This window comes from Haemaphysalis longicornis, unplaced genomic scaffold (genome assembly GCF_048455015.1).
Source record: "Haemaphysalis longicornis isolate Haplotype H1 unplaced genomic scaffold, Haemaphysalis longicornis Haplotype H1 scaffold_9, whole genome shotgun sequence".
Classification (NCBI taxonomy): Eukaryota; Metazoa; Arthropoda; class Arachnida; order Ixodida; family Ixodidae; genus Haemaphysalis; species Haemaphysalis longicornis.
The window spans coordinates 108,427,906-108,442,682 of NW_027526460.1; the positions used below are offsets into that span (position 1 = coordinate 108,427,906).

At 47.8% G+C, this 14,777-nt stretch overlaps 1 protein-coding gene across 2 annotated transcripts in view; it reads right to left on the reverse strand.

Annotated features, from left to right (window-relative positions):
* Positions 1 to 11,571: 11,571 nt before the first annotated feature.
* LOC144152865 (transketolase) overlaps positions 11,572 to 14,777 on the reverse strand; it is a 28,994-nt gene continuing 25,788 nt past the window's right edge. For both annotated transcript variants that reach the window (XM_077684377.1, XM_077684378.1), the window contains exons 10-11: positions 13,828 to 14,044; positions 11,572 to 11,922 (exon numbers count right to left, since the gene is read on the reverse strand). In XM_077684377.1, the coding sequence (XP_077540503.1) occupies positions 11,750 to 11,922; positions 13,828 to 14,044 (390 nt within the window). In that variant the 3' untranslated portion in view covers positions 11,572 to 11,749. The remainder of the gene's footprint in view (positions 11,923 to 13,827; positions 14,045 to 14,777) is intronic.

The following is a 14,777-nucleotide window of genomic DNA, read 5'->3' on the forward strand; positions in this document are numbered from 1 at the left end:
CCCGCAGACTGCAGAATGCTGTCTCGCAGCTGAGCGTCGCTCACCTGTGTGACATTCAGGCCCTCTCGAGGACGAATGACGACTTTGATGTCGTCCTTGGGTAGGCGAGGGTACTTGGGGCGGTGCTGCGGAGGTTGTTTCCTCATGCGTTCACGTGACTGGTGTGATGATGAGCCTGGCTCCCGGACCGAGACATCTGCCAGGCGCTTGGCGTCCTGCTTGAGTTGCGCCAGGGCGCGACCGAACTTTCGCCGATGGCTGGGCAGCCATCCGCTGTCGTCTTCGTATTCTTGTGCCGAGATAGTCTCGCCTTCAACCGTGGTAATCATTCGCACTGCTGTTCCCGCAGCGTATGCGGTGCTCCCCTGGACAGGCGCTGGGCTTTTCGCCTCGCCCGAGAGCACACTCCCGCTGGGTGACGTCATCACCGCGAGATGATGCCTCCCCGCAGCCACCACTAGGCTTACCGCCGTGGGCAGCGCGGCCGGGGCTGCGTTCGGCGATTAAACGGCAGCAGATGGATGGATCTTCATGCGGGTGGTCCCCTCAGGTGGATCTCGACCTTAGGAAGCTTGACCGATGATCAGGAACAGGTGAAACAAAGGATTGTCGGCGCTAGCGCAGGAAACGAGCCACAAACTGAGGAGCAGCGTCTGGCTAAAGTGTGAGGGGAAGGATGCTCCTGGGTGGCGACGCGTGGCAAAAGTTTGATGGGGAGGTGGCGAGACTTACTTTAGGTACAGGGCTTTTGCGGCGGCGAAGGCGCCCGCACCGTGCCGCCACGAAACCCCTGTATCAGGCGCCAAAGCGCTGCTCGTTGTAACGGTGTCGTCTGCGTATACCATTTGCGGAATAGGCTGGTTTACCACTTCGTCCAAAGCAATACAAGTTGGCTCTGCCGCACGACATGCAAGCTTTTAAGTGCGAATGCACTTCTTAAGCGACCCTGAACCTGCGTCCACCGGCGATGTCCGCATAGCATACCCACGTGGGGGATTGGCCAGGAATCTCCTCGTCTTCCTTGGCAACGGGGGGAGATGGGCGCGCGCTGCCTGGCCGCTGACATGGCACATACCCACGTGGGGGATTGGCCAGGAATCGGGCGTGAGAAGGGCTAATGCACCCGCTTAAAGGAGTACCGACACGAAATTTCAAAGCTGAGATCCGCTCTAGCAATCAAGTACAACGACAACACAAATAGGTGTCTGTGAATAAATGCATCTTTCTTTCTTTGTAGTTGTGTGTGTGTGTGTGATCTCTCTTTCGCGAACATTACCGAACCGCGCAAATTCAACTCGTGCATTCGCACTTTCACATTCTTCCCCTCGGGGAAATGCGGGGAATTTTTTATGCTTCACCGCACATGCCTCATTTGGGTTGGCTTTGTCGCACGACACGAAAGCTGTGCAGAAAAGCCCGATACGAGTAAGCCATGCGCAAAACAAGTCTTTGCTAACTCTGGTGTATGTAATTGAAAGTGGAACGCTTTCATACGCCGAAAAGAAGGTTCCTCTTAATCAACTGGCATAACATAGAAATGAAGAGTTATTAATTGTTGACAATGCTCGCAGTACGGTACTCCAATTTTTCAATTACTGGAGGGACTGATGTTGGTGACCCTCTCCATGTCACTTTTTTTATAACTAAAAAGGTACAAAATGGTGTGCGAAATATTATTATAAGAGATATAACAAATAGAAGTGCATAAATTTAATCAGGCTCATCTTTCTGCGAGAGGCAGTCAGAGGCCCCTTGAATCGCTAGGTGTATAATTATGGAGCACTGAAAGTCATTATCGCGCCTTCTTTCAACTTTCTTTTTAGATTCGTTACTCGTTTTTTCCTTTGTTTTTCTGCTTTTTATCGACTGCTTTCTCCATTTTTTTATTGACAATAAATTAAAATAAACAAGCTCTAACTCTAGCACAGTCAATGCCCTGGCCAATCCGCCCGTGTGGGTAAATGTCATCTCATCAAGGGGCATCATCACTGTTGAATGCCGTGAATCACATCCCCAACATGCACCCTGGAAATTTCTGGGACGCCGGAGCGTAATCCCATAGTGCATCACGGCAGTTATTGAGCTATAAGCTGAAAGGTTCTAAATGTCCAATCAAAACAGCATGCAGTAAAATGCCTTTTGAAGTCTGTCCAACGGATGTCTTCACCTATGAACAATTAACAACTCCCTCGTGCTACAGTTCTTCATTCAATTAAAAGCAGCCTGGCATAGTGCAGCTACGGTTGTTACCTCTCTATCAATGAATGTGTTACTATTGCCTATTGCTTGTTTTACGGTGAGAGCCTATGTGCCCCATAAGGAAAGAAAGTCCATTGTTGTGAGCAGCGAATGTGCTCAAAATTCTTCAAGCACGCGTAAAACACGGCTCTCAAACAAAAAGGTGCTGGGAAGAGCCATAAATCATATAGAAACACAAAACAAGCTGTGCCCCTTGCGGCTACATGGTGCGCCGCAGTAAGCCACCTGTCTGCCTGGTGTTTGTTGGAGCAGCCACTAACTTGCACCGTGTTTCGGGGTAGAAAGTGTTTTGACGTCGGGTGTACCACCAGTTCTGGTGCCAGCCAAGCGCAGTCGATCACGCCATGATCACTCAAGTACGCCAGCAAGGCCTAACAACAGGGGGTGTACAATGCCAGGGGAAGCCATCATGCATTTGCATTCCAGACACGCAAGCACACCAAGCAAAACTAAACACAACTTTGTACCCTCCTTGCCAAGCAGTGTCACAGATGAGCATTTTGACATCCTTGACACCCACTCTATAGGCGCAGCCATGCAGTAGCATTGTACAACCACATGAACGTCATGATCGTCCAACCCTATTACGTAGAAGTCGAAACCCAACAGACCACAACAGCTCGTGAATACTGATGGCATCTGCGATAGCCAGACCTCCCACTGGCTCTGCTGCATGCGGCAACTGTCGTAGTAGTACTAGTCGTAGTAGTAGCACTAGTAGTTGTAGTTGTAGTAGTCGTCGTAGTAGTAGTTAAGTAGTAGTAGTTGTCGTTGTACTATAAGTAGTAGTAGTACTATTAGTTGTAGTATTAGTAGTTGTCGTTAGTAGCAGTAGTACTAGTACTAGTAGTTGTAGTAGTATTAGTAGTTGTCATTGTAGTAGAAGTAGTAGTAGTAGTAGTACTAGTAGTCGTGGTAGTACTAGTAGTCGTCATAGTAGTTGTAGTAGTAGTAGTAGTAGTCGTAGTAGTAGTAGTTGTTGTAGTAGTAGTACTAGTAGAGAACTTTACCTCACAGAGAAATGGGTGTGATACCTAACTCCTGGAGCAGCAGTGAGAACTTGGTCTCTGCCCTGGACACCAATAGATTGTTGCCGGGCTTCAAGGTCAGTGCTGGTTACCAGGTTCACCCACAGCGCCGTGTTTGTGCCCTCTTCTTTCTGTCTGTGTCGGTAGCGCTGTTAATACAGTCGAACACCGATATATCGAACTCCAAGGGGATCGCGAAATAGTTCGATATATGAAAAATTCGATATAAAAAATATGGGCTCTGAGACTTCACCTATGGCGAACGATCACTTACCGATGGGCGCATTCAAGAATGACAACTAATTCCGCACTCACGACGCAACAGGACGCTTTATTTCCGTGAGAAAAAAAATCGCTGAAAAAAATCGTGAGAAAAAAGTTCTTTCCATGTCGCCGCAACAACGGCGAATCAAGCTGAACGCAGCGGCCACTTCTCCCGCGGAGTACGATCGTGTAGCCGCCTCCTCGTCCGGACGATCTTCACCACTCGAGCTATCGGCCTGGGTTCCTGCGACCGCAGCTACAATATCCTCGTCACCCATGCTCGAAACAGCCTGAACATTGGTGTCAGCGTTCACGAAGTCGTCGGGAGACACTCCGGCTGGAACAGCAGCCGGGAAAAGGGACGACAACTGACGAAACGTGTCGCCCTTGCACTCGTCGTCGTCGTCGTCGCCGTCTTCGCAAGCTTCGGGAAGTTCGGCCGTCACAAAGCCTGCCTTCCGGAAGCAGTTGGCCACGGACTCCTTCTTCACGCCGTTCCAAGCGCTTGTCATCATATGTATGCCTCCCAGCAGGTCGACCTCAAGCTCGGTGCCCACGCGGAGGTTCATCAAAAGCCTATCGAGGAGTCGCCTGCTGTACCCGACCTTCGCCATGCCCGCGCATTCCTCCACATCCTCCTCAACCTCAATCGGGGGTGTAGCGACCGCCGAAGAGCACCTACCAGCTCCCGCGGCGTTCGATATACCCGATGTCGGGAAAAATACAGTTCGATATAAACGTACGAATTCCTATACTTTTACACAGAATTTTCAAGGGGATAATTTATGAGTTCGATATAGACAATAATTCGATATACCCGTGTTCGATATATCCGTGTTCGACTGTATGAACAAGTACCAACTCGCCCAGTCTTCCGTTTTAGCTTCACCCACAGCTTGAAGAAAGGTGAGAGGTCTGGTTTGTAAGCACACCCAATGATGATGTGGGGGAGGGTGCCTGGTTGCAAACAAAATTTACACTCTGCAGGTTACTGGGTTGGGTAGAGGCAGTATAGCCAGGTCAACGCCGCCTGTATAAACATTGCCTAACGCGTGAGCGAAAAATGGCCAAACAGCCACTCTCCTGTTTCTCTCTCCTACCCTTCCCCGCTCCGTAGCCTTCCAGCGTGCTTTCGTGTCCGCCAGCCAGCGCCGCTTCTCGGAAACTATGCAAAATAGTGGAAAGTTTGTTTAGCGTTCCCGAGGCGGCGCTCCTACGCCTTCTTGTTTTTCACCATGCCTGTCTGTCTTGGTCTGTCACTGATAAAACTTCCTTTGTCACGAAGCAAAATCCCTTGCGCTGCCGCAGGCTGATGCCGGCTTTGCGCGCTTATCTACTCGGATCACAGGCCCTGAAATTTTCTGAGTGGGGCATCCCCCCTCTATCCCCTCCGCATTTAGGTATTGTTTTGACCCCCCTGTTCACACTCCGCATCGGTACGCACTTCTAAAATTGAGGACTGTACTGTAGAAGCGCCCGGACAGCGTGGCGGGATCCCAGCTGCTTATCATTTCCTATTAAGTGCGAATGCACTTTATAAGCGACCCCAAACCTTCCACCGCCGGCGGCGGCGGCGGCGTCCGCAGTCCTCCTCTCTATATAAAAAATTCCCCCGCATTTCCCCGAGGGGGAGAATGTGAAAGTGCGAATGCACGGTTGTCGGCCCGCTTGCGGCGCTTGCGCTAGGCCCCCGCAGCCCACCGCCTCGCCGCCTTCTCTTCCATCTCTTCCATCGGGTTTGTAGTATCACGTGTACACCATGGTTATCAAGCCGCTATAACGCCGCTGAGTCGCCAACGCACGCCGCTGACGACGTAGTTTGAATGCGTTAAAGATATAAGGCGCGTTACTGACAATATCAGCGTCGCGTCCGTAGCTTATTCGGTAGAGCGTCGGGCTGCGGCCCGCAAAGTCCTCGGATCGAAACCTGGCGCCGGGCGCTGTTTCTTCTTTAAAGAGCGCTGCGGACGCCGCCGCCGCCGACGCCGGCGGTGGATGGTTTGGGGTCGCTTATAAAGTGCATTTTTTTTACTTTGTTATTGTATTCCTTGCCGATATGAATTTCGCCATGCTGCATTGGCACTTTGTCAGTGCTAGTGTCATTAAATACTGCCCAATATCTGTTGCTTCCAGCAGTTTTTTTTTAAGTGTATTCACACTTAAAAAAAAACAGCATCCGGCGGCAGGTTTCGATCCGAGGACTTTGCGGCCGCAGCGCGACGCTCTACCGACCAAGCCACGGACGCGACGCTGATATCAGTGTTAGTAACGCGCCGTATATCTTTAACGCATTCAAACTACGTCGTCAGCGGCGTGCGTTTGCGACTCAGCGGCGTTATAGCGGCTTGATAACTGCGTGGTGTACACGTGATACTACAAACCCGATGGAAGAGATGGAAGAGAAGGCGGCGAGGCGGTGGGCTGCGGGGGCCGAGCGCAAGCGCCGCAAGCGGGCCGACAACCGTGCATTCGCACTTTCACATTCTCCCCCTCGGGGAAATGCGGGGGAATTTTTTATTTTCTGAAGTTTACAAGCACGTGATATAATTGGAAAGTAATCGTAGAAGTGAGCGCCTGAACAAAAAACGTGCACGCAATTTTTTCTTCTCTAAATACTCGAGAAAAAAAAATATCAGTAAAATAATGGCTGCCCCATCCAAAAATATCGTTTTTCTGTTAGCTATATGTCTACCCGACAATCAGTATGTTCTTACACTATTTAAGTCCGCATCCGTCTTTATCTTTGGAAAAATGCAGCAAGTATGAAGCGAGTGACACGTTGAACGAGATCCCCACTGCGCCACAGAACTAGCGCCCCGTCGCGGCTATGATGTAAGCGAAACGGCCATTGAAGCCCAACAGGCAAGCTGACAGACACACGTCGTAGAAGTGGGTGCAGCGTTCGTGACTCGCGAGCAGTGACGTAAGGCGAGATGTCCGCCGGCACGCGCCACATAGCGGATCAGTGCCTGAACTAAGCGTACCTACCCGTCCCATTGAAAAGCGCGCGACGCGTCAGGCAATGTTAATACAGGGGGCGTTGGCCAGGTGGAGTGAGGGAAAGTGTTTGTGTGAATTTGACGAAGCGTAGTTTCTTCGTGTTTGAGTAGCTGTTGGGTGATCCAGATCAGGACCACAACTCCAACGCTCTGCAACTCCCCTCCAACATCACAATATGCTGCTAGACATCCAGCTCATGGGGCTGGCTGACAACATAGTGGATCACCACAGTTGCCAGCATGACCCCAACCTGTCATAACCTCAGGTTTTGTCAAACTTGAGATCTTCACTGACTCATCAGTTGGCGAACACTTTGCTCGCGTTAGCGCGGGCTGCACCTCCGAATTCAGGTCACTCCCAAAACAGGTCTTCTTTCACGCTCAGTGAGCTGGGCAGGTGTCTGTCGGTATCATCGTACTTCTGGCAATACCGCCCCCCAGGGTCCTGCTTGAACACACGAAACCCGGAGACCTGACCCTTTAGGTGGTACGGGGACCAAGTCAGGCAGCTGGCTACCTTTTCTATGTTGCCATCATTTGGTTCGTACGGAAGCCATCCTACTGGCCTCTCCACTAGAACGATTCCTTTTATAAGGGCTCCTTCCCATTCATTTATCATGAGTGGCCATGCGCACTGAATTTTGGCCAACATCGCAGCTTTCAGAGGTTTTCATTGTGGCCGATGTCAAGTACCCTATTCTTGGTGATGATCTTTCATATTCTACAAAGTGGACGTGCAGCACTCCCAATATCTTGCCCATATGACGGAATGGCTCTCTGTGCATGGTGTCATTTCAAGTACCATGGCTATAAAAGTTAGGAACGACAATAGCTCACTGTTGTATCACTCCGCCGAAGCGACGAACCCGGTTGTCAACGCACGAACACGTTTTGAAAAGAGACTGCACTTACTGCGCTACATTGTCTGCTTCATTTTAAGTGCAGAGTACCTTAGGACTGCACAAAGTCTGCCTGTGTCCATGCGCATAGCATTTACAATCACAAAAAATCACAGGCACTGGCAGGATTCGAGCCTGTGTCTGGTAGACCAGACAGAGTTAGTGTCAGTCATCTTACCCATTGGACTACGATCGTGAGTTAGTAGCCGAGAATCAAACGGCTTACGCCCTCGCCTGTAATGGTGCGAAGTACCTTAGGACCTCCCAATGTCCATCTGCATCCATCCGTGCACACACCACCATCAAGCGATAATCAAGCAAAATTTGATTTGAGCCGCGAGTTGCAGTTTCATTTACTAGGGAATAATCAAGGTGCAACTCACGGCGCAAATCGGATGTCACTCGGGGCGCAACTTGGATGTCATTTCGAGTCCCCGTACTTCGCACCCTCGCCATCATCCACAGAGTAGAGATACTGCCATTTCATTTGTGCAGTTTCTTTGTCAGCGCTGCAGTAGTTTATTAACAGATTAAGTCCTAATAATCCCAAAAACGACTTGAATAACGTTCAAAATACCAGCAGTAACGCACTCTTTAATATCGCGACTCAAAGAAAACCTAGTGCATAATGTTTGCAGTACTGTGGAGAAGCGGGCAGAATTTTTTTCGTTAATGAGACTTAACGAATTAATTGTAATTATCTAACTCGAGAAGTATTGTCTTAATCAATAAAGTGTCAATGAGGCACTTGTAGGTACCCACGAGGGGCATCTAACTGCAGTATTTTGAGCGACGAATTAATTGTGTGCTCATTTATTATGACTGATGAAGAAAACCCGCGAAATATAACAAATACCACGTGACGGTGCCTGTGCTTACTTTAGTAGTTGCTTACTGTGCTGTGCTTACTGTGCCGCATGCATTAGCGTGCATTGTAAAGCAATGCCATCAAACTGGCTGCCTCTGAGTTAGCCAAAATAAAATAAACAAACGAAAGAAAGAAGAAATCGCGACCAAGTTTGTGCCTTATCTGCACACACACACCCCGCAAATCTTGCTGTTGCTGCTCCTTCATTATCAAGGTGATGCGCTGTCTCTTCGGGCAGGTGACAGGCAAAGCAGTTGCTTTCAATCAGCTTATTTGGGGACGCTGCTTTACAATGCGCGCGGAAGCACGGTCACGTGGTATTTTTCATATTTCGTGGCTTTTCTTTATCAGCCACAATAAACGAGTACGCAATTAGTTCGTCGCTGAAAATACTGCAGTTAGATGCCCCTCATAAGTACCTACAAGTGCCTCATTGACACTTCAGTGATTAGGACAACAATGCGCGAGTTGGATTATTAATTAGAATTAATTATGAAAGTATCATTAACGAAAAAATTGCTGTCCATTTCCCCACAGTACTGCAAACATTACGCACTAGGTTTTCTTCGAGTAACGCCATTGCTCTTTTTTTAACTCTTGGGGCATGATAGCTGGGACACCCTAACAATGCGGCGACTGATGTGTTGTTACTACCCCTTCCATTTTCATAACTGACAAGGAATACTCTTCTCTGTGCCACTTGTTGCGGATTTAGCAAGGTTCAATATTTCGTGGTTTTGCTTCTTCAATGCACTTCCCCAGTCCCTATACCACGTGTGCCTCCGATTCCAAATAATCCCTGTAAAAGTTGCTTTTGTGGTTTTTTTCTTGGGTGGGATGAACACATTATGCAAGATGTAGTCAGTATACACTTGTCTGTCTTTTCATTAAACAAATAGTTGCGAGTTAGTGCAGTCTCGTCTGTTCCTTCTATTTTCGTTTCTGTGTTGAGAGCGCGCTTTGAACACCAAGGTGAACAAGTTGGGAACACGAAGAAAGATGGGGCCAACCAAGAGTAGTGCGAGACGGTGTGAGCTTTTGCACGTTTAAGTTTTGCATCAAGCAAGCAGTCTTGGCTCGGTTGTGGTCAGTCACTGATCACGTGCAGCATACCACAGGGTCAACAGGCGAGCTCAGTTTTCTCCATTTTTGTGACAGCACGTACAAGGCTGTCAACTGTGTTTCCTGTAATGGACCTTTGAGCAGTACTGACGATGTTCACACAGGCACAACTAACGCTCTGTTAAGTGCTGTAGAGATTTAGCATCCTCATTTACTTTGGATAACAGCAGCTGTCTTCAATACTTCAACTTGCACGTACTAGAGTTCATTCGCATGTGCACATTACTTTCTTGGTAAGTAACTTACAAGTATTGGCAGCCTCTTCTCCTCTGCGCTGCCATTTCTGGCACATTTTTAGGAACCTGCACTTCAGGGAAAGAAAGCACTAACTGGGCAAGAAAAACATCAGGTTTGTCCATTCAATTTTTTGTTTTGCAGGACGCTATTCGATGCTAGGCCTTTTCAGTATTTTCCCCATTACCAGCACAGCACCAATGCCTTCACACTCGCAGGTATACTCTTGTGGTGCTTTGCCAACGAGCGGAGCTTTGACTAAATCGCATCCCTAAGTGCCACAAGTTTCCCGGTGAAGGTAACCATATTTCACCCTGAAGAACTACTAAAGTAAGCACAGTTCTGAAGTTCTCCACACTCTAGTGGATATGATAGGTCTAGTGGCTTTCTGGTGGAGACAACTTCTCTAAGCACGGGCTAAGCTTGAGCCACACTGCAATGAAATTTCCGTTTGTACCAGGTGAAAGAAACTACACTGCAACTTCCCCGATGATTATTGGATTTATATGCCTTTGCAGAAAAGGACGGGATGCGACTAGTACATAAATACGCACACTTGTACTGCTTGCATGTCCTGCCTGCACGTACAGTCTGTAAAACTTATCTATAATGACAATTTCAACTTCGACTAGTTACATCTGAAAACTGCAGAAGCATACTCTAAAAAACATGTTGGAGACCAAAGGGGTAGGCTTAGAATCCAAAATGCCGCAGTAGTTTTCTTAAAATCCAACTCTGGCAAGGCAGGATTAGGCTGAAAGCTGTGTTATAGACAAGTGTTCTACCGACTATACTGCTGTTCTGTGCTGCCCAGCGGAGCTCGTTCTTTGAAACCCCAAATCTCCTTAATTCATCCCTCCATTGACTGAACACCCTTCCCCTACTTTTAGTCCCAGTTATCCGCAGAATTGCTACAAATAAATGGGCACAAGAGTTTAAGCCACTCAGGTGCGAGTGAATGCCAACTACACAAGAGCATTCTGAAAGTGCGATAGGTGGACAATTACGATACGATTTTCAAAGCCCGTCACTGCTTCTGCAGAAGTGTCGCAGCAGTTGTGCGATTATCTCATCTTGTTTGCAAGAGTTCTGGCTTCACATTTCAGAGCAACAGATAGCATTCTGAAAGTGCGATAGGTGGACAATTACGATACGATTTTCAAAGCCCGTCACCGCTTCTGCAGAAGTGTCGCAGCAGTTGTGCGATTATCTCATCTTGTTTGCAGGAGTTCTGGCTTCACATTTCAGAGCAACAGATGGCAAATAGGAGCAATTGCAGTTTAGGTTGAACTGCCTAATTTCCCAACTTGTCACAACAGCATCGCAAGAGGTTCAATGTAGTTCGGTGGCGGGTTTTTTTTTTTTTCTTTTTTTTTTAACGACAAAATTGCTAAACTTTAGCTGTTAAGTTACCTTGCCGTGTTCCTTCAACGAAGTCCTACCATTCTTAATAGCTGTGAACAGACACCACCTCAACTTTTTTGGGTAGCTCGTCGGCCAACTGCTACGACAAGGCAATTTCGTATCAGCAGCAAAGCTGTTACTAAAAGCACTATACTCCAAAACTTGTTCCAGCTTGTTTGCGTGACAGTGATAATGCATGAACAGCAGCATTGCTAATCTTGCGTAGACAAAAAGCTAAAACAGTATAACCAATTCTCAAATGCCTTGCACTAAACAAACAGGGCTGAGGAGTCCAAAACCGTGGGACTTACTTCCAAACTCCCATTCACCCAGGCTTAAAATTGTGCTGTAGCAGAACTGCCTCGGCGACTATAGTGCTGCATTGGTACTCGTGAAGAGGCTATATTTTCCCGAATTGCTTGAAATCAATACATTGAGAAACCAGCACGCAAGACTGTATGGCAATGTACCACACCAAAAGAACACCAACACTGTTGAAGCTGGGCAACACTTTACTTATATAATATACAATTCAAAAAGTGCAAATGCTGAACAAGTAAAAAATATATATTTCAACCATGTAATGAGAGAACACTACTGAACGCATTTGGTGTAAAATAATTTTGCAGGACAAATTTCATTAGCGCGTGTGCATCAACGGTGGATGTGGCTTCAAACCTTCAGGACCTCTTGGACAGCCTTGACGATGTGCTCTGCGTCGATTCCAAACATGTTCAGCAGTGCAGCACTGGGGCCGCTCCGAGGCACTCCGCGCACCGCCAGGTGCTTCATCACAATGTTGCGCTCCAGGGCTATGGCCGAACTCACTGCATCTCCAATGCCACCTGTACAAGAGAAAAAAAAAATTAGAGCCGTTCCACTCAATGCGACAGCTGCCGGAAGTGCAGAGAAGCGATTTGCCATTATCTGCTCACCGCTAACACCCAATTTGGTTCAAATTTCCCACCTCTGCAGTGCTCACGCGCCCCCTTCCTGAAACTGTGCCCGCAGGAGTTTTTTGTGCTTGCTTTTCCTCCCGCACGTGCCGGCGTTGCACTGACACTTTCGCCTACTATCGTAAAAACCAACCCAACAAGCGTTCCCAACTACATAAACGTGAGTGCTGCCGGTTAATTGCGTAAATTTTGCCTAAAATGTATCTACAGTTTCCTTTGCGCTAAACAACGGGGAGGTGTATGACAAGCGCCAGCGGTTGACGAGTTTTAACACTTATGACTATATAAACTGCTTGGCTTTCAAAGCCTCTGGGTTACGCCTCTACGACGAAACGCCACGTGCTCAACTGGGGTCCAGCAAGCAAGCTACGACGACAAGGCGAGCCCCTGAAGTGCTGTGCACTGAAATTTATCCTCGCTTTCTAAAGAAAGTTGAGCGTGAAAGCTTGCCAACCTGTCAAAACCTTCCCTAAAAGTGCGCACCCATCGATCGTCAAAGACCAAAATCACGAGCAAAGAGCCAACACATGCAACGATTTTTCGCGCACAAAGTAAACGCAGCTCAGATATGAATGATCTAAATGTATACAGATACATGGTTTTATGAAAGAAGTACCACATTTACTCGCGTAATGAACGCACCCGCTTAATGAATGCACCCCGAATTTTAGTCGTCAACATTAAGTTTATTCTAAGTTTATTCTTAGTCCCACTAAGAAAGCTTTTGCTGTAAAAACATTTGAAGTCAACAGTTGAATGAAGACAATAGTGTGCAACACTGCATAATTAATTCCACAAGTGGAATAGAACCGCCTCAGATTTTTAAACAGCAAGACTACGCTACGAAGTGGTGCAGGGAAAAAAAATGGGAAGAGACAATCAGCAGAAGCCAGAAATGCCATTTATTTGAGGCCCTCAGCACTCCTGTGTGCTCGAGGAACTCGGAGTTGCTAGAACTGTCCTACAAGAGGAACAACCTTGAGCTTCACACAATGACGCACCCAAGACCCAGAACCTCTGGATTCTCTTCAAAGGCCTTGGCACTCAAGCTCAACTACTTTGCAAAGCAAATGGACCCCAAAATTAAAGGTAGCCACCCTCCAACCCAAGAACAACCTTGTCGTGTCACCCCAGGGAGTTTCGTGGACTCCACACAACTCAAATGTCTCATTCTGCCAGAATCTAATGCCTTTTCTCAGATGCCTCAAACTTTGGCTGGGCCACTGTACGGACCTCCAGTGCAGCAAACTGCACTCACATTGAATAAACTGCGGTCAAAGAGCGCAAATTAAAGAATTACAGTGAAAAAGGGCAAGACCTCTTCCAGGCTGTCATGCAGGCATGGGCAAATGAAGACAGTGGGAAGTTTGCACTCTTATGGTCACCCAATGAGAATGTGATGAAACAAGCAGGAAGCCACTAAAACAATGGCCATAACTAAGGTACCACTCACCGCATTTGCACGATTCTGTGCAAATGCGGTGAGTGGCGCTGTAATTGTAACACCCAGGAAAGTTCAGTGGTGAAAATAAAAAACAGCGATTTCACTACGCAGATGTAAACGAGATGACATCACGTCCTCCCTTGTGCTTCATGAACTTGCTTATCCATCTCCTGCTGGCATTAAAACTAAAAGCAGTGAACACTGAGAGTCGATTGAGATTGAGCCCCATTGAAATAAATGCGCATGCAAATTTTGAGGCTACTTTTGGCTAAAAAAAAAGTGCGTTGGAGTCGTGCAAATACGGTACTTTGTTGGCCAATACGAGAGAGACTAAAGGGGAGAGCGCTCACCCTCAGGGTAGTGGTCTTCAACGACCACGATGCGGCCCTGGCACTCCTTAGCATTGGCCACGATGGCCGCCTGGTCAATGGGCTTGAGGCAGAAGATGTCCAAGACCCGCACGTCCACACCCTGCTTTTTGAGGGTGTCCGCAGCGCTCAGCGCCTCGTGCAGAGTGATGCCCGCACCAATCACCAGGGCCTTGTCGGCACCGCTCTTGCGGACAACCTGCGAGATGCGCAAAGACGAGTAACATGCAAGGTCACCTGAGAAGCAAGCTCCAACACCAAATGCTGAAGAAGCGTATGTAGTGGAACATCAGCTGTAAACAAAATGCGCCTGAACAATGCTATATCGAAAGGGAAAATTGCAATGGCAAGCTGTAACAGACTGCTCACTTGGAATTAAAATGTACAGTTATGGAGAAATAAAAAGAAAATATGAACCAGCACACACAAAATTGAAAAATAACTGTTCGACTGTATACCGATAGCACACCATTATTGGGCCTCCACGAACCTCTCAATAACGAACCTGCCGGGAAAAGCCAAAAATTCGCTTTTGCGGGAATTTCGTTGCCGCAAGAGCGAAACAAACAGAAAAATCTCCTGCAAACCGAAAATGTATTTCCGAAAGTTGATATTTTACTTTGAGAACTGAGCTGTGATGTTACTGCAAGGCAATGCGCTCTCACACTAAATGAAGTGCTTCAATCCCAAGCGTGCGCGCCTAAGAACCACTGAATCGTGTCAAACACATCCAGAACATTCCGCGGGTTCGCCTTCTCTGCAAGTTTCTCGCTAGACCTCTGCACAGAGTATGTCCGGGCATACCCCTATGCCCACTAGCTTTAACAAACACTCCAACACCTGCCTTGCAGAAAACTGGCCTGAAAAAAAAAAATTCTTTCAAGGCCAGCATGTCGCTCCTCACAAGCACGCAAAGACAACCTCCAACCTCC